This window comes from Suricata suricatta, chromosome 10, assembly GCF_006229205.1.
Source record: "Suricata suricatta isolate VVHF042 chromosome 10, meerkat_22Aug2017_6uvM2_HiC, whole genome shotgun sequence".
Lineage (NCBI taxonomy): Eukaryota > Metazoa > Chordata > Mammalia > Carnivora > Herpestidae > Suricata > Suricata suricatta.
Genome location: NC_043709.1, coordinates 3090506 through 3113265, shown reverse-complemented (window position 1 = coordinate 3113265; position 22760 = coordinate 3090506). Strand labels below are relative to the sequence as shown.

The 22760-nt window shown below is 62.2% G+C and overlaps 2 protein-coding genes across 6 annotated transcripts in view; one reads left to right on the top strand and one right to left on the bottom strand.

Annotated features, from left to right (window-relative positions):
* The first annotated feature begins 1708 nt into the window (after positions 1-1708).
* TRMU (tRNA 5-methylaminomethyl-2-thiouridylate methyltransferase) lies at positions 1709-18000 on the top strand. 5 transcript variants are annotated; one of them, XM_029953727.1, is made up of 11 exons: positions 1709-1829; positions 4863-5028; positions 6928-7034; positions 8960-9082; positions 12273-12445; positions 13733-13786; positions 13868-13934; positions 15115-15215; positions 16550-16694; positions 17024-17106; positions 17491-18000. In XM_029953727.1, exons 1-11 carry the CDS (start codon positions 1748-1750, stop codon positions 17653-17655), a joined length of 1266 nt encoding a protein of 421 aa, XP_029809587.1. In that variant the 5' UTR covers positions 1709-1747; the 3' UTR covers positions 17656-18000. The 5 variants fall into 5 exon arrangements, with proteins under 5 accessions (XP_029809587.1, XP_029809588.1, XP_029809589.1 ...); XM_029953730.1 differs by lacking the exon at positions 1709-1829 and adding an exon at positions 6714-6821 and having other exon boundaries at positions 4952-5028; positions 12332-12445; XM_029953728.1 differs by lacking the exon at positions 13733-13786.
* Positions 18001-19549: 1549 nt separating this feature from the next.
* CELSR1 (cadherin EGF LAG seven-pass G-type receptor 1) overlaps positions 19550-22760 on the bottom strand; it is a 132178-nt gene continuing 128967 nt past the window's right edge. The window contains exons 36-39 of the mRNA XM_029954077.1: positions 22246-22426; positions 21271-21350; positions 19785-19907; positions 19550-19624 (exon numbers count right to left, since the gene is read on the bottom strand). Of these exons, the coding sequence (XP_029809937.1) occupies positions 19550-19624; positions 19785-19907; positions 21271-21350; positions 22246-22426 (459 nt within the window). The remainder of the gene's footprint in view (positions 19625-19784; positions 19908-21270; positions 21351-22245; positions 22427-22760) is intronic.

Below are 22760 nucleotides of genomic sequence, written 5' to 3'. Positions count from 1 at the left end.
TAACTGCAGAGTGGCAGAGAGTGTTGCAAATTTAACACTGTGTGCAGCAGGCCTAACCCCAAATCCCTCTGGGCAAGAACATGGGGCTTCTGCCCTTGCACCAAACCGTCACCCCCAGGAAGGACGTGAGCCTCTAGACTGAGCCCAAACACTCCTGGCTCAGCCACGGCCACACACCCCACTGAAGGTTCACCCCCAAATCTGCCGCAGGCCAGGCACCCGAATCCTGCATTCACTCATCTCTCTGGGAAGTGTGAGATGTTTGACTGGATGACACCCTCTTCAGAAAAAGCAGTCATTCTTGTTTCCCCGAGGGGCCCTGTGACCTTCCCGGCTGTCGGGGAGGCCGCCCTGTGCCTGCTCCTGGCACCGGTGGCCATGACTTTCCAACTGGCAGTTTTATGCTTATTCGTTTCTGCCTAGGCCCTCAAGGTGGTCCTGTCCTCAGGAAACTGGCTTGCCTTAATAATCCTCCTAGTCTAAACACCTGGCGCCCACTGTAATCGGGTTAAGAAACTACTAAAAAACTGGCACAATGCTAACCTGACGCTTTGGTGTGTGCGTGTTACTGACCATCTCTTTGCCTCTGCTGTGGCACTTCCTCCCTGGCATTTTCAGACCATGGTTCAAATTCTCCATACAATCAATACAGCAGACTGCACTATTTTAGGATGAAAAAGAACCAAACCGAAAACGATAGAGTACACGGCACACTGCAAAACTAAAAATCGCATTCTTTATCCTTATACGTGTAGGCAGGTGTGTCCTCTGTGCCACCCTGTAAAGCGGGACGCCGGGTTTGAGGTGAATCAAGTTGAGAGTCGCTGATTTACAAAATGCCTGTATAGTTGCTTGTGTGGCCCACAGCTTCTTGGGTCAACCGAAATCAGTCCTTGGGGCCCCGTGACCATCTTGGTCTGAGCCGGGCCGATGCCCTGCCCTGGCACTCCGCACTGACCACCCCAACTCTCCCAGCCTCTGCGCCGGCCAGTCACTAGGTCTCCGGCCGGCCCCGCGCTGTCCAGGTTTCCTATCCGGGCCTCTTCCTCTGCCTCCATCGCACCCTCCTACCTTCCCCCTGTCTTCCTTTAGGCCCGGCGAAGGTCTCCGGGTCCTGCCGTGTCTGCCTTCCAGAAGCGTGCCTGCCACCTGTCCTCCGCCCGGCTGCCCCAAGCGTGCGCTCCCGTGCGCACTCCTTCGGAACAGCAGCTTCTCCCCAGGCGCCTGCAACGCCGGAGCGGACCAGGCAGGCCACGCCCTCCTCCGGGAACAGACACACCAAGTCCTCCCGCAGCTATTCGCGCGGCAAGGGCTAGAAGATTCTACCTGGAAGTACGCCTCTTCCCCAGGGGGCTCCCAGTTCGTCCTCTGCACAGGGCGCCCAGGAGAATCTTTCAGGATTTAGATATAATCACTTCGCTCCCCTGCTGAGACGTCCCCTCTCCTAGAAACCATCGCCTTACGGCCCCCTGGCCCGCCGCCAGCCGGTGCGCACCTGCGGAAGTAGACGCCAGCCCCGCCCCGGAGCCCCTGTCGAAGCCACAACAGGGAGCACAAGCCGGCGCGCGCCCGCGCAGGGGGCGTGGGCGGGGCCTCTGGAGCGGAGGGCGGGGCAAGGGGCGGAACGTCGTGCGCGGACACACGTTTCCGGCCGGACGCACACGCATCTGCGACGCCGCGGCGAGGGCGGGGCTTCCGGCGCGGTGCGGAAGCGGGGGCTGCTGTTGGGGTGTTTGGCGAAGCGCTGATGCAGGCGGCGCGGCACGTCGTGTGCGCCCTGTCCGGCGGGGTGGACAGCGCCGTGGCCGCGCTGCTGCTGAGGCGGAGAGGTGAGCGACCCCTCCTCGGAGACCCCGCCTCCGGGCCCCTCTCCCTCCACGGGGTGGTCGGGGGCGCGCGACCGCCTGGGCGCTGGCCCCCTCCCTCCGCCAGTCGGGTTACCGACGCAGTGGAAGGGACCCTGACCCTGGGGGCCGCGCTTCTCCCCGGCTCCGGAACTCCTTGCCTGAAGTGACGGCGGCGGGGACGGCGCTGACGCTGGGAGGCCGCGGGCGACCCTGAACGAGTTGACCCGCGCGGGCCCAGGGGACGCGTCGGACATGCCCTCGTCCTCGCGGTGCCGCCGCCGTCCTCAGGCAGCGCGTGCGCCGAGATGCCGGCGGATCGTCCGGGCTCGCCGTGCCCCTCGCGACAGCCTTTCTGCCGGGGCGCTGGCGGCGCTTGCTGGCGTCCAGAGCGGGGCCGGGGTCGGGAGCCGAGATGAGCCGCGTTCCCCATCTGTGTGGTCCTTCCCCTCGTGAGCCCTCAGCCACTGGGCGACGTTCGTGCATCCTCTGCTGGGAGCCCTTTCTGGGCACCTGGAAAGCAGGGGTGAACGAGGGGTTCCTGACCTCAGACACCTTAGTTGAGCTCTCCTTGTCTGAAATGGAGAGAACCCCGACCTCCCTGGCTTAGCGGAAGTGTTAAACGCTCAGAGCCTCTCCCCCACGGCCCAGCGCATATGGGGCGTTCAGAAAACAGTAGTGGCTACTAGCACACGCTAATAAGTGGAGGTTTTGCGAAAGGCGTAGTTAAAGGTTCTAAATAGAAGCGTGTCTTAACTTGAGAACGGGGAAATCAGAGCATCATAGAGGGTGACGGTGTTTGAGGCGAGGCTTGAAGAAGGAAGCATAGAATTTCACTAAGCAGAGGACTGGGGGCGTGAAGTATGGAAGAAGGTGCTTCGGGCAGAGTCGGCAGCTGGAGCAGAAGGTCAGCGGCTGGAGGTGTCCGCCTGGGTCTGGGCAGGGAAGCATGTGGGGGCTCTGAGTATGGAAGATGTTATTTTAGGGACTTTAGGTTGGGCAGGTGGTGCAGAGCCCTTGAAGGTTCCTGATGATGTGTGTGATGTTTTGAGTGACAGAAGGCTAGCCGTGGGCAGACCAAATATATGATTTTACTCTTCAGGAAGGTAACTGCCCCCCGTCCCCCTCCACCCATCTAGACTTCCTTGGGGTTTCATCCTGAGTGGGGAGCCGATGGACTGCGCAGAGGAAGAGCGCAGTCCTCTCCTTGGCGTCAGGGGCTGTCCTGGTCTTGTTGGAGGCGCACGTCCTGTCCTGAGCCCCCTGGAAAGATCAGGATAGGCGAGGCGCTGAGGCCGCATCCTGGGGTGCCTGAGCCCCGGGCCCGTAAGTGGGTCCCGTCTCCGTGAGAAGCGTGAGCAGGTAGATGAGGTTAGAGATGAGTGGAGTTTTAAAGCTGTGCACGGAGTTCTCTCCATTCCACAAGCACTTTTTTAGCTCCTGTTCTGTGCTGGGCACTGCTGGGTACTGGGACCGAAGCGCTGAACGACGCATAGTCCCTGCCCTTTGAAGAGCTGCTTCGGTGACGTGCAGGGGGACTGATGGGAACATGTCCATAGAGCCCGGTGTGGTGTGAGCTGTAAGAGAAGGGAGTCGGGCGCCTGGGGGCTCAGCGGTTTCAGCATCTGACTTTGGCTCAGGTCATGACCTCACGGTTCACGGATTCAGACTCTGCGTCGGGCTCTGTGCTGACAGCTCAGAGCCTGGAGCTGCTTGGGATTCTGGGTGTGGGTGTGTATGTGATGTGTGTCTGTGTGTCTGCCAAAAACAAAAAAAACAGACAGGAGTCAGGTGTTCTGGGAAGCAGAGTGGGTAAGGCCGCGCTGGGTAGGGGTCTTGGGAATGTGTCCCTTACTTTTGCCAAAGTTTTGTCATCCAGTCTCTGTTCTTTGGAGTGTTCTGGCCTTTGTTACATTGAGCCCACCCACAGAGAAACATTCTCCTGGGGCGCCTGGGGGGCTCAGTCCATTAAACTTCCGGCTTCGGCTCAGGTCATGATCTCACAGTTTGTGGGTTTGAGCCCCGTGTCGGGCTCTGTGCTGACAGCTGGGAGCCTGGAGCTGCTTCCGATTCTGTACCTCACTCTGACCCTCCCCTGCTCGCACTGTCTCTCTGTCTCAAAAATAAATTTAAAAAGAAAAGAAAAGAAGCATTCTCCCGCAAGGGAGGCACCTGGGTAGTTCACTGAGATGGTGCAGCGTTAATATTGATCTTTCCAGCGTTTGGTCGGGTGCTTTGTTACAATAGAGAAAGGGGGAAAATGGATCATAAAATGTATATTTAGTCCAGCCTTTATACTAAAATAGCTAAAATTTTAATTGTCTTCTTGTCTGATGACCTAGATTCTAAGTCTTAGATGATCATTGGAAACACCTTTTGGAACTAGTTTACTTCTCTGATAACTGAATGGTGGTTTTTGCTGGCTTTGAGAGATGTTGAGTTTGTGAACAGGGGGGAGGGGCAGAGAGAGAGGGAGACACAGAATCTGAAGCAGCTCCAGGCTCTGAGCTGTCAGCACAGAGCCTGACGTGGGGTTTGAACGCATGAACCGTGAGATCATGACCTGAGCCAAAGTCAGACGTTAACCGACTGAACTGAGCTGCCCGGGCGCCCCAAGTTTCTGCTCTTTGATTCCGCGCCCCTTTGCCGAGCCTCCCCTGTGTGCCGGGTGTCGTGCTGACCCTGACACAGGGTGGAGACGCAGGCATGACAGCGGACCATCTTGCTTGCCTCGGGGGTGAGGGGTGCGCAGGCAAGCGGTTCCAGTCCCGCCGTGCACTGGGATGGGGGAGGCCTTGACAGTGTGCATCGCGGCCAGCCGGCACGTCCGGCGTCTCGAAAGAGGATGTGAGTCACTCCCAAGGCCTCGTGGCCACGCAGGCATCTCCAGGGGGCACCAGGGGCACCTGCAGACCGCGGCGCCGGAGGGGGGCCCGCCGGGAACTGCTCGGAGCTCAGAAACTGCTGCCCTCTCGGCCGGTTGGTTAGGGCCTCCGCTTCGTGCCTGCCCCTCCCCAGGCTACCAGGTGACGGGCGTGTTCATGAAGAACTGGGACTCGCGGGATGAGCTGGGCGTCTGCACTGCGGACCGGGACTGTGAAGACGCTTACCGGGTGTGCCGGATCCTCGACATCCCGTTCCACCAGGTGTCCTACGTGAGGGAGTACTGGAACGACGTGTTCAGGTGAGCGAGGCGGGGGACGCGCGGGGCCCCAGCCCACGGCCCGGACACCCTGGCTCTCGCTCCTTTGTTGTGCCGCCTGCGGAAGTCTTTTAAATGCCTTCGTGAGCCCTGAGGGTCTCAGCTGCTGGCTCGGGGCAAGGGGGCTGAGGCGGAGGTCTTCCCCGAGGGGGCCGCGCCGTGATTCCTGTGCTCGCCAGTGACTGGGGGCTTCTGGGAAAAAGAACCCAGCGACCCACCCTGCGCCTCCTGAAAACCTCACACACACACACACACAGACAGACTTCAAAAATCGAACAACGGGGGCGTCTGGCCGGCTCAGTCGGAAGAGCGTGTGACTCTGAGCCCCACGTTGGGTGCAGAGATTACTTCCGTAAATAAAACTTAAAAAAAAATCTAGTAACAGCCCCAACAATGATTGTTAGGTGCTTGCTCTGTCCTGGGTGCGGCGCTGCGTCTGGGGACTGGAGATCGCGCTCCAGCTCAGAGATCCCGGAGTCCTGCCCAAGGCCCGCTTGGCCTCCAGCGCTCAGCGTGCAGGTGTCCTGGCCACCGCCGTCTCCCTCGCGGGGGCGGCGGTGTCTCCCCTCTCCCGCACAGGCTGTGCTCCGGGGTCCTTGCTGACGCCACTGACCTGTCTTCCGTTAGCCCGGCCTTCCGCAGCCAGTGTGAACATTTAACCTCTTTGACTTTCGCTTGATATTTGTCACACAGAAAACGTTCTGGGGCCGTGGACATAAGAGAGTAAAGCACGGATTCTACCTTAACTAGTTTGCAGCTTAATGAAACTCTTGACAACTTTGGGGGCTCCCAGACTTGGGGGCTCCGTCCATTGAGCATCTGACTCGATCTCAGCTCAGGTCATGATCTCAGTTTGTGGGTTCGAGCCCCATGTTGGGCTCTGTGCTGACAGTTGCAGAGCCTGCTTGGAGTTTTCTTTCCTTCTCTCTCTGCATCTCCTTGCTCGCGCATGTGTGTGCAGGTGCGTGCTCTCTCCTCTCTCCTCTCTCAAAATAAACATTAAAAGAGAAAATTCTCGACAACTTTCTGACAATTAAGAAATTGAAATATGGAGCAACCAAGGTTTAGCCGCTCCTGAGGGGTCACGGCGGGAGGAGGTGCAGTTTGGCATGGCCTGCTGAGGTTGAAGGTGCGTGTGTGACTGTGACCTTGTGCGGGTCCTTAGTCATAATGTGACACTCTTGGTCAGCGTTGTCTGTCACCGTCGTGGGTCAGGGAGGAGCTACAGGAGTCCAGATGTCTGCTGTACAACCTCTAACTTGAGTACACACACAGAACCCTCCAGAAGCAAGGACCTAAGACGGGAAGCTCTGGCCGATAGCGGCGGAGTCCCGCTGGTGGCCTGCCACTGCCCGGGCATTACTGAGGGTCCCAGGAGCGTGGCGGCCACGTCGGAGAGGTGCTCGCCGGCACGCTGGCCCGGCGCCCTGGCTCTCCAGGCCGGAGGTGAGCAGCCAGCGGAGCCCCGGGTTGCAGCCCTGGGCGGCTGTGCTCCTGCTCCGTCGCCAGTGTGCTCTTCGCTCCAGCCGCCCTTTGTCGGCGGAGCCCAGGGCTGCTGGAGCCCGGAGTCGCTGCCGTCCCTCCTGTGTGCCCTGTGAGCCCCTGGGGGCGGGGGACAGAATGGCGCCGAGCTGCAGTGGCAGCTGATAACCTGACTTCCTGTCCAGGTTTAGTCGTTATCTTGGATTCAGACGGAAAGTGCGGTGGCTTTAAGTGAACGTGTGACGAAAATGCTGCACGCGGCTGAATCCTGAAACTCTCCCGCGTCACAGAAGGTTAGAGTTTTGGTCAGAGAAGGAGAAGCCACGTTAAGCAGGTGACCTAACAGATTCACGTTTTTGAGGAATGTTTCGCACTTAATGTCTTTTTCTTCTATTCCAGTGACTTTTTAAGTGAATACGAGAAAGGAAGGACTCCCAATCCTGACATAGTTTGCAACAAACATATCAAATTCAGCTGTTTTTTCCATTATGCTGTGGATAATCTTGGTGAGTAGCTTCGTCATTTCCATTTAATCTTTGTAAAGTCAGAGGTTTTCAGAGCTAGTCAGCAGCCAACTCCTCATCAACAGTTTCACCTTCCAGAAGGCAAGGGAGCAGTGAAAACTAAGATTCTGTATCTCACTGAGGAGGAGAGAACATTCTGGCGATAGGCGGTGACCGGGTTGCGGGGGGCAGAGCCTGTGTCTTCACCGTGGACCGCGCGGGTGCGGTTCAGGAGCCCGGGCCTGAGAACGTCCTGCGGGAACACAGGGTCACCGGGCAGGGCCGAGCGCGGAGGTCCCAGCGTGGTGACGGTCACCGGAAGCTGCCTGAGCCTGAGCAGGAGCCCAGCAGGGTCGGCCTTGGTTTCTTGCCGGTCCTCTTGGCTAGTCTTGCTGAGCCTTTCCCAGCGGCTTTCTGCTCTGCCCTGAGAACGGGTCTGGGTCTGTTCCTCATTCCGGGTCTCTGTTTGGATTTGAAGCCACACTTCGGTGGTCTCCCGTAAAAACCCATCGAGGGGGCCTGGGCAGCTCAGTCAGTTGAGCGTCGGACTCTTCATTTCTGCTCAAGTCATGATTTTGGGGTCATGGGATCGAGCCCCACATCGGGCTCTGTGCAGAATCTGAGCCTGCTGGGGATCCTCTCTCTCTCCTCTGTCCCTGCCCCACGTGCCCTCACAAAAAAACATAAAGAGCCCACCGAGGCCCTGCCACCTGGAGACCGCCGACCTTCAGGTCTTGTCTGTTCTGGTAGTTCCCCTCCTCATGTCCGTCTGCGTGCCGGGGCGACCCTCTTCCTTCCTGTGAGCCTCCCTGATGCTGACTAGCTTCCCGGACCGTCTGTGGGGTCTGCCGCTGCAGGGTCCCCGGTCCCCTTCCTGGGTCCTGCCGTTGCTGGAGTTCCCGATTCTGGCCCCTCGGTCTGTCCGGCCCATGCGGCTCACCCTGCCGTGGGTGGCCCCGTGCCAGTACGTGGTACCGTGACCGGCATGTGCCAGCGGCCCAGTAGTCACCGACGGCTGGCCTCTCTGTCCTGTCGGCTCTGCCGTAGTGAAATTGGCGGTCCCAGAGCACGCTTGTAGATTGCGTGTACGAGGGACCACAGCTGAGGGGACTGCAGCCCATGATGATGCCTGCAAATCAGACTCCGAAAGTCTGGATCGATGAGAGAGAGAGACAGCATGAGCAGGGGAGGGTCAGAGAGAGAGGGAGACATCGAATCTTAAGACAGGCCCCAGGCTCTGACCTAGCTGTTAGCACAGAGCCCGACACGGGGCTCAAACCCACGAACCTCAAGATCATGACCTGAGCCAAAGCTGGACGCTCAACCGACCAAGCCCCCCCCAGCTGCCCAGGCTGGATCAGTTGGAATGACTAACACGAGACCTGAATGTCCATAGAGATAAACGCAGGTGTACTAACCAGGCCCAACGATCAGTTGCGGTACACGCCTGGGCGCAGATCTGGGGCCCCCGCCGCCGCCTGGAGCGGCCAGCAGGCTGCCCACCCGTGTGGCCTGAGCTCACCTGCTGGTCCCGAGTCAGGAAGGAGAGGTGGGTGCTGTGCCCTGCCCCAGTGGGCTGACGTTTAGCTCCCGTTGATTCTGGAAGGAGCGACAGGTTCCTGGGGTGTGTGATGGCTGGCTTTGAGCGTGTGGACACCGGGCGTCTGGCAGGCTGTGTGATTGCCGTGGCTCTGAGAGGTTCTTGACGCTGCGCTGCAGCCGCGTAGCCAGGTCGTGTCCATTCAGGTGGAAGTTAAAGGTGAGCCTCTGCCGCTGGAATGGCCTCCGTCGGGAGGCGGACCCTCCGTGCAGACCGTCCGGTCAAGGCCTCGCGCCCGCACGCTTCATTAAGCTCCCCAGGCCCGAGGAGGCCACGGCTGGCCACTGCGCGTGTGAGGTTTGAACTTGTGTTTTTACAACCCTCACAGGAGCAGACGCGGTTGCCACGGGCCACTATGCCAGAACCTCGCTGGAGGACGAGGAAGTCTTTCAGCAGAAGTACATTAAGAGGCCAGAAGGGCTTTTCAGAAACCGATTTGAAGTTCGAAATGGTAAGTTAACGTGCCCAGGTCGGCCCTAAAGTAGTTGTACACAGAGGGAAAGGTTCCGGGGAGGCGCAGCGGGTCACTCTGAGCAGCCCCTCCGGGTGTCTGTGTCCCAGACTAGCTTGCTGGTTTTGAGAAAGAACGGTTACCCAGAGAGCACTCTGCCCTTGGAGCCCGGGAGCGGCGCCTGGGCAGGACCGGCCGGAGCCTGCGTCTGTGCTGGGCAGCCCTGTTCTGCACCCTGGGTGCAGTGGTATCGGAGGAGGTACCTGACAGCTAAGGTGCTCACGGGCCCTGTCACTTACCGTCAAGTTCTCGAGGGCTCGAGACTAAGCGCGCGGATTCAGTGTGACACAGGTGCAGGGGCCTGGTGCTGGGCCGGCGGAAAGTCCCCCCTCGGAGACTGTGCGCGCAGATCAGTGTATCCGTGTTAGAGGGAGCACGGTTTCACCTTTCTAGAAAAATGCCCATCTGCCGGCTGGCCCTGGTGTGCATCTGGGCGTAGACGAGAGGAATTCACGTTGTTGCAAAGCGAGAGCCAGAACGGGGCCCAGAGAAGTTTCTGTCGTCACGAGAGCGCGGATGGGCTGGCGTCTCCGCGTGTCCGGCCTGCAGACCGCCCGGCTCACGGCGCCTGCCCCTCCCCCCGTGCCCGGCCGTCGCGGGCCCCGTGGCCCCTCTTAGCGCGAGATGGATGCTGTGGCCCCATTTCACAGATGAGGAGACGGAGGCGTGGAGGAAGTCGCTTGGCCAGGGTGCCTCCCTCAGGAAAGAACAGAGCCGCCTCAGGCTGTGTGCGTGACAGTGCCTCACGACCTTGTGACGTGAGGCCGCGTGATCACACCGAGGTTTGTGTGTGACCACGGGCGGGAGACAGGAGGGCAAAACGCATGAGGAGCTCCGCCACGTGGCCTTCGGGGCTCAGATCCTTGGGCGCGGACCCAGCCCAGGGGGGCTGCTGGGATGACGCTGCTTCCTGGAAAGGAAAGCCGCGGCGTCGTGCCTCCGTGAGCAAGAAGGTCTCAGCCCAGTCTGCCCGCCGCGTCCTCCGTGGCCCTGCACCTGGTCTTCGTGTAGCGGAGCCCCTCCTTGTCCTCGGCGGGGACCTGCCCACGGACGGGGCCTCACCTGCTGCCGCCAGCTGGCTGCTGGGCCTCTGGCGTCAGGCCCAGACGTGGGCAAGAGGGGCTAGGTTTCCCCGGCCTCCCTCCCTCCCTCCCGGCTGCTTCACACCGCTTTTCCGGAAGCTTCTCTGCGTCAGGAAGAACGCACACCCCGCCACTTGGGAACGCCACAGCAGGATTCAGCGAGGAAATTCGGACTTTATGGTCCTGAGTTCATGAAGGATTTATTTCCATGTGGAACAAGCACACTTGCTTCTCTTCTAGAAAACTGCCTTCCAGCGCTGTCCGGACCTTTCTGCCGGGCCGCACGCACTTGGAGATGTGGGATTGCGTTGACCTCTGTCCTGTTGAGTAACTAACGCGTAGTCGTAATAATTTACCAGTGTCTTTGTTTTCAGTGCGGTCTCAGGCTCCCAGGAGCTATTTAATTCTGATTTAGTCGCCCCGGAGACCTGGGACAGTGCCACTGGCCTGGGCCTGGGTCCCCAGGGGGAGCGCGCGCGGGGGTGGCGCACATGGGGTCACCCAGACCATGCGTGCGTGCGGTCTCTGTGCACACACCCAGAGCCGGCACTCCTGGGCCCCGGCCTCAAGCCCGGGTACCTCTCTGTGCAGGGCAGGGCGCCGTCGGCCAGGCCGGGGGTGTGCGGTGGTGTGAGAGGGTTCCTGACACGAGCAGATCCTGCCCGACGCTCCTGCCCGCGGTGTATGATCATCAGCTTTCTTTTCTAAAAATCCTGGGTTTGGGGTTTAAAAAACTCCAAACTGTGAGGAAATGCTAGATGCTCCCAGGGTCCTGGGGCTTCTACGTGGACGCCGTTTGACCGGGTTTCATTTTGGAACAAGGGGCATTAGGCAGACGAGCGTGCCTACCGATGGCTGGCTGGCTGGCTGGCTGGCTGGCTGAGCTCCGGTTTCCGTTTTCCGCTGCCCCTGTTGCTTCGCACACAGAAAGTTGTGGAGTCGGGCCCAGGCGCCCGTTGGTTTCCAGCCCTGCCGCTCGGCACCTGCACCGCTTTGTCCAGCCTCTTCGGTGGTCCCAACCTCAGTCTCCTCGTCTGTAAAATGGGGAGAGTCCAGCCCCCCACGGCTGGGGTGAGAATCGGGTTTGAGGTCATGGGCGAGCGTGACCTCCACGGAGCCCATGTTCCACCCGGGACTGTGCGGGACTGGCGGGCACACGTGTGTTTGGGCCCGGCGCTCACGAGCGCGCCCTCAGGGTGGCGGCCTTGGCGCTGTGGAAATGCTGCCGCGCGCCCCGCAGGCCTGAGGGCTCCAGCGCTGGAGCCGGACCCCCTCCTCTGATCCGGGGTCCCCGGGCCACAGTCAGTCACACCTGTGCGCATTACCCGTCCTTTCCCGCGGGGCTCGGGAATGCCCGACGGGCGTCCGCGTGACTCCAGATAAGACCCATCGAGCTGAGGAACGGACGTGCTCGAGGGCCCCGCGGCTGGCCCCACGTCAGGACACCGTCGGGGCGTCCGGGGGTCCTGTCACCTGCTTCCCTCCCGCGCGCTGTGTGTCCTAGAGCTTTGCCTCCACGCCTCAGAACGTCTTCCTGTCGCGTTCCAGCCTCACGATGCTCTTGTCTGACGTGTGAACGGAATATGGTTCCTCATCACGTAAAAGCTACCCTCACTGTATCTTTTTTTTCTTCTTTTTGTTTTTTTGGTGAGAGAAACAGAGCTCGAGCAGGGGAGGGGCAGAGAGAGAGGGAGACACAGAATCTGAAGCAGCTCCAGGCTGCGAGCTGTCAGCACAGAGCCCGACGCGGGGCCCGAACTCATGAGCTGTGAGATCATGACCTGAGCTGAAGTCGGAGGCTCAACGGACTGAGCCCCCAGGCGCCCCTTCCCTGTATCGTTTTTAATGGTCGATGAATCAGGAGGGAGAACTTGCTCCCCGTAACCGTGCTGATCTTCTGTGGGGTTTTTTCTTCCTAGTAGTCCGCTTTTGAGTATTGACTTTCACTTCTGACAGGCCGGGGGTAATCTAAGTAGAGAAAGAAGTGTTTGGAGCAAAGTGCCATTATTTTTATTTCTGCACCTTTTTTTGTTCTTTACTCTTGGCAGCGGTAAAACTCCTACAAGCAGCTGACAGCTTTAAAGACCAGACCTTCTTTCTCAGCCAGGTTCCCCAGGACGCCTTGAGGAGAACCCTCTTCCCTCTGGGGGGATTAACGAAAGATTTTGTCAAGAAAATAGCAGCAGAGAACAGACTTCAGCATGTGCTTCAGAAGAAAGAGGTAGGGTCGAGGGGGCCGTGCGCGCGTCGCCCCCTCCGTGGTCTGGGGAGAGGCAGGGCCCTGTGGTCACCGCCCCGCGCCCTCCCCAGGCTCGGACGTGGGGAGAGAGCCCGGCTCGTGCGCGTTCAGGAGGCCGCTGAGCCGGGCACTGGGGTGTGCAGCTCTCACGCAGCCGCGGGGGCTCGCTGGGGTGCTGTCGGCGCTGCCCGCACGCAGACCCGCCGTGTGGCTCACTCCTCTGCCCCTTCGTCAAGGGTGCCGTGCTGCTGGCCTCTGAGGGCGGGTGAGGGGCACACAGGATCTTTGTTCCTGCTTTCCTGGGGCTCACACGACAGGGAGACCAATACGAAACAAACTGTCGTAAAGTTAGAAGACGTCTGTGTAGGCAGGGAGAGGATCCTGCGAGAGGAATTCCTCACACCGGCCGGCTGGACCCAAGGACCGGCTCCAAGGAGTTAGTGTAACCTAAGACCTCAGGACGAGTAGGATTTAGTGTCACAGAGAGGATTGGTGGGAGATGGTCCCAGTGGCGGGAAGAGCATGTGCAAAGGCCCTGAGGCAAGAGCGAGCCCATGCAGTGGAGTGGAGGTGAGGCCAGCACGGGGGAGGTGCAGTGTGCGAGCCAGCGGACTCGGTGCGCTTGGTCTGACCAGGTCACGTCCAGGGTTGGGAATGATCATGACTGTGCTTCTCGTCAGCAAGTTGTCCCTCCCCCCACCATCCCTGTCCCTCTGTTCACCTGCTGTTTCTGGGTGTGGTTCTGTGGTGGGGGCAGGGCTGGGGGGACACCGCAGAGATCAGGCCGAAAGCCGTGCGGGAGGGAGCACCGTGGAGCGCGGCCCCGCATCTTCTGTGCTGGAGGCGGCCGCCCGGAGGGCGTCCTCTCTTCCTGGACTCTCCTGCGATGTCAGCTTCCAGCCCAGCCCCTCCGCTTCCTGGCCCTGCTCTGGCCCCCGTGTCCCCCGAGGCTCCCGGGCGGTGGTCTGAAGGCTGGCACGGCTGTTCTCTCCTGGGGCAGCTGAGCCTGCAGCACGGCCACGCCGGCCGGGAGGACGTGATTCAGCCGCTTAGCTCACGGGATTCAGGGTCGGGGGCCTCAAATGGACCCCTCAGGGTCCGCGGGTGCCGGCCGATGGGAGCCCGGCCCGGGGCCCGGAGGTGTGCTGAGGCTCAGGGCCGGAGGCGAGGCCCGATGCCCGGTCTCTCGTTCTCCCGGCCTGGCCAGTCCTCGTACGGACGCCTCCCGCCCGCTCGTCGGCCTCACGCACTGCCCCCCTTTTGTTTCAGAGCATGGGCATCTGTTTCGTTGGTAAAAGGAATTTTGAAAATTTCATCCTTCAGGTGCGTGTTCTGTGATGTGGTGCGGAGCCGGGTGCCTGCCCTGGCCTCGGACCCGTTAGTGAGGACGTGCTTGTTTTTCAGTACCTGCAGCCTCGGCCTGGGAGGTTTATCTCCATAGAGGACAACAGAGTTCTGGGAACACATAAAGGTGAGCCACAGCCTCGCACCGCCCTGCGTCGTGAACTCGGGTCGCAGGTTGAGTTTCCGCGGTGGGGGCGGGATTCGGACAAGAAGCCCGCCATTCCTTCCCCGTCCCTCCATGAGTCAGAGAAGCCCGTGGGGTGGGGGCCGTGGGGGAGCGAGGAAGCGAGGTGGCGGCTGTGACCTGGAGGCGTTGCAGCTGAGAGGGGGTGCCCCGCTCTCCAGTTGCGGGTCTGGCCCTGCACACGTGGTCCCCTTCTTGGTGTGTGAAGAGAAGATGGTCGAATACAGAGAGTCCACCCTATGGAGGAGCGCGGTCGATCGATCTCAGAGCAGGAGGCGGGATCGGGGTGCCTGCGGACGGCAGCGGTGTTGCCGTGGGCTCGCGCTCATCCGCAGATATTTTCGGGGGGGGGGCACCGTGAGCTGGCACAGGGCTGGTGTGGGGGGGCTGCGGCCAACTACTGAGGCTTCAGCATTCACAGCCTAGTGGGGGGTGGGTGTTGGGGTGGTGAGTGGTGGGTCTGTGCCCTTGGCCGGCCAGAGAAGCCCGCGGGCCCTGGATGGCCAGGTAGGTCTCCACCCAGAACACGCCTGACCTGCGGGGGGACGGGGGCTTGTGCTCACACGGCCAGTCTCCGTGGTTCTTTGGGCTCCCCACCCCAGTGTGGGTCAGTGGCTTCACTTTCCTTTTGGGGGCTTGGCTGTCCCTCACTCCTGGGGAGCCAGGCAGAGACTGGAGGAGGTGACGGCCTGTGGCCAGTAGCATGACTCGGGGCAGGGTGATCCCTTCAGGAGGCAGGGCGGGGGTGGCGGCTTGGCCATCTGGTCTGGTGACGTTTTCCTGTGGGGGTGGGGGAGCGCACAGAGCAGTCGGGGGCCCAGATGCCACGGCCCCTGTGCGGTTCGGACATCGGAGGGGCTGCTGGATGCTCCATGGGGAGGGGGGTCGTGGGTCCGGAGATGCCCGGTCCACCTTCTAAAGGAGCTTTCCTATTGCTCGTGGTTCAGGTGGCTCCTTCCGGGGCTGTGAGGTGCAGTGTCACCCAGGCCCCGGCCAGGGACTGGACACGCTCGGCCCGGTGGTCCAGGGGGCCTCCTGACTGCTCCCTGCCCCCTCGCCCCGCCCCGTCCTCCCCTTCCGGTGGGGAGGGGTGCCGGGCCCCTGAGAGCCGGTCTCTCCATAGGTTGGTTCCTGTATACTTTGGGCCAGAGAGCCAAGATCAGCGGCCTGCGCGAGCGCTGGTACGTGGTGGAGAAGGACGGCGCCAAGGGGGACGTGTTCGTGGTGAGTCGGCCCGGCCCCGTGGGCAGGGGACGGAGGTCTGTTCTCGGCAGAGCGTGGTGTGTGGGAGACCAGGCAGCCCTGCAGAGCGGCAGTGATTGATGGGAAATCGCTTTTCCTCTGCGCCCTCCTGGGACTGGCCTGGGTGCCAGGAGGATTTTGTGTGAGGTACTTGCATCCGTCAGTCTCTTAGCTGCGGTGCGTAGATGCCGTCTTTCTGATTTTTGTTTTAATAAGTTTTTTTTTTTAATTTTTTACACTTATTTATTTTTGAGAGACAGAGCATGAGTGGGGGAGGGACAGAGAGAGAGGGAGATACAGACTCCGAAGCAGGCTCCAGGCTCTGAGCTAGTGGTTAGCACAAAGCCCGACCTGGGGCTCGAACCCATGAACGCAAGATCATGACCTGAGCTGAAGTCGGATGCTCAACCGACTGAGCCCCCCAGCCACCCCTGTCTTTCTGATTTTTATGGAAACGGCCGAAGGTCCCATGGAGAGGAGGTGGCTTCAGTGTGTGGGACGGGGCTTGCCTGGGCTCCAGCAGGTCCTCCCTGAACGGTCGCAAGTGGCAGAGCCAGGACTAGACCAGTCCCTGTGCCGCCGCAGGGCCCCGACCCTCCGGGACCCCCTGGCCCCAGGCACTAGAGCAGGGCTTCACAGAGGGGGGAGTTTGCCCTGCGCCCCGCACATCCGGCAGTGCCCCCTGCTGGATGGAGGCCAGGGTCGCTGCTTAGGTCCTACAGGATGGCCCCCGCCCCCGACAGGGACCCGGCCCTGAAGGATACAGTCACATAGCTGGGGGACCTTCTCTTTGACGCAGGCCTCCCTGACTGGGTGTCTGACTGGGTGTCTGCTTCCTGGGAGAGCAGCAGGCATGAAGGTCGGGACGGCGGGGTCGTGTGTGAACTGAAGCGGTTTCGGAGTGAAACTGCAGCCGTTTCCTCTGCTTCGAAAAAAAACTGGAAAGCTGGTGGGGTCAATTGCCATTTGCCCCCATGTGGATATCCTAGCCTGGGGGGTGGGGACAGGGACCCCAGGGGCGGAGGCCCCAGCACAGCCCGGGGCACCTGCCCTGCCCCTTCCTACCCAGCCACTTGGTGCTTGATAGGCTTCCTGAGGGCACCTTTTGAAAGACAAGCCAGCAGTGTGGCCGGCCCGTGCCCCGGGCAGGGGTGCTGGGCAGTGAGCCTTGAACTTGAAGGCAGTGAAGAATGGGGACACGAGGCTGTGGGACGCCCCGAGCGTCTGGGGCAGACGCTCCAGTTACCGGCAAGTATGTCAGGTGGGCCCCTCTGCCCAGGGCTTCAGGGTCCTGACCCGCGCGTCCCGCCCCGCAGGCCCCCCACACAGACCACCCGGCACTGTACCGGGACCTGCTGCGGACCAGCCGAGTGCACTGGATCACAGAGGAGCCGCCCGCCGCCCTGGTCCGGGACAAGATGATGGAGTGCCACTTCCGGTTCCGCCACCAGATGGCGCTAGGTGACTGAGCGGGAGGGTCCCTTTGGGCAGAGGAGCCTGGTTTAGGGCAGTGGCCGTGAGACCTGCGGCCCCACTGTTAGACTGGATAACCTATTCCAAACCCCTCTTGCTGCCGAGCCCGGGAGCATCACCGGGAGGCCCGGAGGCCACCTTGGCCTCCCTCGTCTGGGACGCGGTGAGGGCCCCCGGCCAGTGGGTAGCGCTGGGCACCCACGGGCCCCTCTCGCTCAGCTGCTTGGCACTCCTTCTTCCCCGGGGGTTCGAGGCCTGGGGCCGGCCGCACATGGGGAGGCCAGTGCCCCCTCCAAGGACCCGTCTCTCGTACACAGTGCCCTGCGTGCTGACCCTCAATCAAGACGGCACTGTGTGGGTGACGGCTGTGAAGGCCGTGCGGGCCCTGGCCCCGGGCCAGGTGAGTGGAGGGTGCCCGGCCCTGTGCGATGCCGCAGAGGGAGGAGGGGGCGCCAGCCGCAGGGCAGGACGGGCCTGGAGCCTGGGCTCTGTGCTCCGGGGGTGCTCTGCCCTTCTCCCCGCCAGGGCACCCAGTCTGTGCTGTGGGGCTGACGTGCAGGGCGGGTGTGGGTGCGCAGGGTGGGTGCTGCCCCCGGCAGGCCTCCCCCAGGCAGACAGCAGTGAAGCCTGCTCCTGCTTGGCCCCCGGGAGCTGGGACAGAAAGTGGCGGGTGGTGGGGGGGGCAAAGCATTGTCCTTCCCCCTCTGTTCCCCACACTGCCAGCCGCGTGTGGGCACCTGGTGCCAGGTCCCGCTGCGGGTGACGTGGGCCCTTTCCTTTTTAGTTCGCGGTCTTCTACAAAGGGGACGAGTGTCTGGGCAGCGGGAAGATCCTGCGCTTGGGGCCATCCGCCTACGTGCTCCAGAAGGGCAAGAGCAAGTCCAGAGTGGCCATTGAGGGCCCCAGCGACGGCCCGGGCAGTGGCCCGGGGTCGGGTCCCACACTCTGAAGGAGGCGGGGCTGCCGGTGAGCACCGGAGACGGACTCGGGAGCAGAGCCTGGGGTGGCCCGTGTGCGGGGAGCTTGGCGGGGTTGCCACCCCAGCTCTGTCCAGGCTGGCCAGCCTTCCAGAAAGCCCCCAGAGCCGGGGAGAGCCCCAGGAAGGCCTGCCCTGTCTTCTCCAAGTTGGTGCTCTGGCCGGAAGGACCTGCCGGCCGGCGGGCGTGTCCCAGGTGCCCTGCTTGTAGAGTTGCTTTTTCATCTCCCGGGAGGTGTCCCGCCTGCAGGCCCGTTGGGGACTTGCGGAAGAGGCCGTGAGGACGGCAGCCAATAAAACGTCTGTCCAGGACGCGGATTCTGACGGGGGTCTCCTGGGGAGTGGGAACCTCAGGTGTGGACGGACAGGCAGACGGTTCCAGCCGAGTGACGGCGGCCTCTCGCCCCGCTCCCACCGAAGCCTGCCTCACCTGTGGTAGGTGGCGGGGCCGGAGCCTAGTCCCCACCTGTGAGGGCACCCGCGTGCATGTGAGGGGCCGAGGGGTCTTGTACCGGCGAGGGGTCTTGGCCGCGTGTACCTGTGTGTCTCGGTCGGTCGGGGCTGCTGGCGCCGGCCACTTGCGGTGGGGCAGCTTGAGGACAAGGGACATTTGCTCCTCGCAGGGCTGGAGACCGAAGTCCCAGGTCAGGGTGCCAGCGGGGTCGGCCGAGCCTCCCCCACAGGTTCACAGACGGCCGACTCCTGGCTGTGTCCTCACTCGGCCAGAGCGGGTGGGGTCCATCTGGGGCTTCTTACGGGAGCCCTAAGCCCGTTCGCAGGGCTCCCCCCTCGTAACCGAAGTGCCTTCTGATGGCCTCATCTCGTGAAACTGTTACACTGGGGACGGAGGGTCTCCGAGTGGGGACGGGCTCACTTTGCCCCGGGGGCGTGTTGCTGGAGTGCAGAGAGGCTGCGCCTGTGACCGTGGGAGGAGCCGCCAGCCGGGCGGGCAGGACCCTGTCCAGGCCCCACTGCCTCCGGCTTGCCTGCCCTGCGGATGGCGGCTGGGCATGGGCGGCGCCCCCTCCTGGCCCCCGGGGTTTTGTCCCAAGGGCTCAGCCCCTGCTCTGCCAAGGACGGAGCCTGGGCTCCTGTCTTTCCCTGGCCTCAGACCTAGCACATTCTTGGTGCTTTGAGCTGGGGCCACAAGTGTGGCTTCCTGTCTTCTCTGGATAGAAGGTTATAGACCAGAGCTAGTATAGCTCTCCAGGCCTGGTGCAGCTGGAGGGGCACCTGGGAAGGTTGTCACGTGGCCCCCCTCCTTCAGGGCCTCTAGTGACAGGACCAGTCTTGGGTCTGGGTGCCAGGGGTCCGAGCCGCCCCCCTCTGCTGAGGCAGGTCACAGGCCCCAGAGGACTCCCTCGAGTGTGGACTTGCTTCCGAACGGGAAGGGGCTTAGGTGGTTCGGAGCAGCACATCGCTCCAGATCTGAGGTTGGGGTGGGCGGGGAGAGACGGGCTGGGCTGTGGCTTGGACCAGGAGGCCAGCAGGAACGAGGGTCAGATCTGGGAAGGCAGATGTAGCGGGTTGGGAGGGGGGAATGAATGAGGCCTAGGACAGTGTGCTTCGGAGCAGAGCGGCCGCTGTCCCACGCGGCCAGGGAGGGGGCCCTGGACCAGGCACCCCGCTCAGCACCTGCCTCTGTGTTGGTGTGGGGGCTGCAGCGTGCAGGGGGACCCATGTCCCCGCCGGCTGGGGGTAAAGGGCACGAGGTACACTGGGCCCTGCGGCCGGCTTAGTGCGACGCTGTGTTGGGGTGATGGCCTGCAGTGTTGGCGGGCTTTAAGACCAGGCCGCTGAGCGGGGCCGAGAGCAAGGCGCCAGTTCCCCTTCCCAGAGGCAGGCCCAGAGTCCCCCTCAGTGACGGTCAAGGTGCGGGGGCTGCGCCCAGAGCAAAGCTGTCCCTCCGCACCGTCTGACGGGAGGTGATGCTGTCCAAGAGCTGAAGGGAGGAAGGGCAGCCAGGTGTACGTGCCCCGGGCACAAGCCGCCAGGGGCGGGGCTGCCCATCAACCAGCGCGGTGCCCCCAGTGCCGGGCTGGCACCCAGTGCAGAAAGGTGGGGGGCGGGACACACACCTGCTCAGGCCACCCAGACCTCACCTGAGGCCCACAGCCGCCTTCCAGCTGGCAGTCTGCCCGCCCTCTGCTGGGCTCGGCCGCCCTCCGTGTGCCCTTGAGGCCGCTGGCCAACTGGAGGCCACTTTGTGCGTCAGCAGCAGCTGTCTGCCAGGGGGCGCCAGCGGGCCAAGTTCATGAGCTGGGACTCTGGCCTCTCCCACCGCCCTGTCCAGGCAGCTGGGGGTCTGCAGACTCTAGGGCTGTACTCCCCTGGTGACCTTCAGAGACCTGGCAGGCCAGAGGGGTGGGGGCTGAGAAGCAGGACATGTGTTCCCCCGGCCCCCGGCCCCTCTTTCCCAAATGGGCACCCCTACTGCCAGGCCCCCTAACTACCCCCTGCACCAACCCAGATGGAAAGGCCCCCGGCCAGTGCCTTTGCACACGGTGAGAGCTCGGTGTAAAGATGTCAGGAAACCCCACTTAGGGCCAGCTCCTCCACCTTGTCAGGAGAATGGACAGAAAGTTCCAGGACAGGCCCCTCCCCAGCCGCCTCGGGGCGGGGCAGGGCGGTGGGGGCGCCGAGGACCAGCACAGCAGAAGCACACGTCCAAAAATCTTAATTTATTGCAGACTCTTGTGTTGTAATTCCAGTGTTCTGAACATTAATAAATAGACATTTATTAAAAAAAAAAACTCCAGTGTCTCATCTCTTATAAAGTCTTAAGTCACAAAAATAGGTTTACAATTTTTCCTGTCTTAATAAACCTTGACCATTTTTTTGTTTTGTCTTTTTTTTTTTTGTGGTTTTTTGGTAACAGTTCTGATCAAATCGAAAACCCCCTCAAAGGGCAGGGCTGGGGCCGCAGAGGAGGCCGAGGCGGTGCGGAGGCGGGTACTGACTCCGGGTCAGAGCTTGGCTCAGGGGGCGTCTGCAAAGGGCCCCTCGCGTCTTCAGGCACGTCACCCGGTCCGGGTGTGGCCCACGGGGCGGTTCCGCTTCTGCGCGTGGCCTCGGGCCTGTCCCCAGGCCGCTCCTGGCAGGCGTCGCGCCGCGGTGCCCGAGGCTCCCTGGGCTCCAGCCTATCTCCTGGTCTCTCCTATTTGGAAGCAGCTGTGCTAAGGCTTTACTCGGGCGCCTGACTTGAAGAACAAAGGAAACGAATAAAAGGCATTTGAGTCATTCTGGGCCCCGTTCCACAGCCCTCGGGCCACCCTGTGCCAGCTGCCTTGGTGTGAGCGTCCAAGTGTGGCTGCGGCCTTGTCCCTCTGCACAATTGGTCACGCGGAGCAAAATGAAGTAACTGGTCGGACCCTGGGGGTGGGGCCCCAGCCCGCCCGCAGACCCTCGGAGTCCGAGAGCCGGAGAACCGGCAGGAAGGACTGTGGCCTCCCGGAGGGCTTCACGCCTCCGTCTGACCGGGAACGTGAATGCTGCAAGACCCCGCCGGGACCAGGAGCAAAGGAACAAAAGTCCCCACCTGCAGGACCGCACGGCCTGGGAAGGGGGCCGGGGGCGGCCGGGGGGCACCTGCCCGAGTCCCGCCCGGTCCCAGGCTGCCATGTCTCCATGCAGCACCAATGAGGCAGCTCGGGGCTGAGGGCACACGTCTGGACGGCAAACAGGCCGTGAATTCAGGTGGCTGCGCGTCACGCCCACAGTCCTCGCCTTCTGGCCGACGCGGCAGCAGGAGCCTCTGGTCAGAGACCACCTCGCTCCCAAAGCACCTCCCACCTCCGGTCTTCGGGCCGCCAGCTGCGCCTGTGCACGCCGGATTCAAGTACAGCTGTGCCGTCTTGCTTCTTCTATAGAAGCATCTGCACCTTTTCAACAAAGGCAAGTCACCTGCCGAAGACGAGGAGTGCCTTTGCACAGGGCCCGCGAGGCCGCCGGCCAGAGACTGCGCCTCAGGGAGGCGCCGCAGGGCCCGCGGACCTCCGTGTTCAGCCTCTGCCTGGCATCCCCAAATCCTGGCCAGCCAAGGCCAGGCGGATCCTCTCCCTCGATGCCAGCTCGGGCCCTGCCAGCCCTCGTCCTGGCCAGCTGGCGCAGGGCTTCGGCTCTGAGTCTGGATCAAGCTGTGCGGGGAAGTCCACGTCTCCTTGTGCCTGTGGCCTTTGGCACTTGTCAGGGGTCAGCTGGGCCCTGAGCCCCCGGGGGCAGCGCAGAGCAGTGTGTCTGGACGGTCTGTCCCACTGACGGTGGGGCTGTAGCCGCAGGGCCCCTGCAGTCGGGGCCTGCCTCACTGGAAAGGCAGTGGCCCCTTGTGCTCCAAGGTCCAAGGGTGTGGCGACGCAGCGCAGAGGCCCGGACGGAGGCGCTGGGCTCGTGTCCCACTTTCCCGACGGTTCAGATTGAAGTTTCATTGCTGCCTCTGTGCGTGGGAAGAAGCCAGCAGGTGGTGGAGGTCACACAGGGGAGAAGCCCCTCTGCTCAGGGGCAGGGATCAGAAGCCCCCGGGCAGGGGACAGGGGGCGCCGGGGCCTCTGAGGAGGATGAGCTCACGTGTGGGCACAGCTGCACTAGGCAGGGGAGAGGATGGTGGAGCCGCCGGGAGGGCCGGGCCCGGCTGAGCGTCCACACGGCCAGCCTCGTCGCAGAGCGTGGGGGTCAGGGTTGGCAACCGGACTCGAAGAGAAGCGCTCTGGAGGGCCTGGCTCCCAGTCTTTGCTCCGCGCTGGGGCCTCTGCAGGAGGAGGAGCTATGGGGAGAGGCCAAGTTCCCAGCTCCTGGCCTCCGCAGAGGCCGTCCCCAGAGCCTCCGTGTCCTCAACCACGGATCAGGGCAGTAACGATCTGGACAAGATCCTTACAAAGTGCTTAGTCCGGCCTGGTCTGGAGTTCTGGAATTTCCGGGCTGGGGGGGCACTTGAGAGCTTTGGCCAATGTAGCCCTCACAGGGCCTCCATGTTGGCAGCACCCCCCCACTCCCCCCCCACGACCCGGTCAGAAGCCCCGCAGTCTTGGGCTGGCTCCTCCTGACCCCGCAGAGGCCCCTCCCCCCAAGGCCCAGCACCCCGC

Coding starts and splice junctions, on each gene's coding strand:
- TRMU (XM_029953727.1), top strand. CDS start 1,748: ATGCAGGCGGCGCGGCACGTCGTGTGCGCCCTGTCCGGCGGGGTGGAC. Junction 13,787..13,867: donor TTGAAAATTTCATCCTTCAG/GTGCGTGTTCTG, acceptor CTTGTTTTTCAG/TACCTGCAGCCTCGGCCTGG. Junction 17,107..17,490: donor GGGCCCTGGCCCCGGGCCAG/GTGAGTGGAGGG, acceptor TTTCCTTTTTAG/TTCGCGGTCTTCTACAAAGG.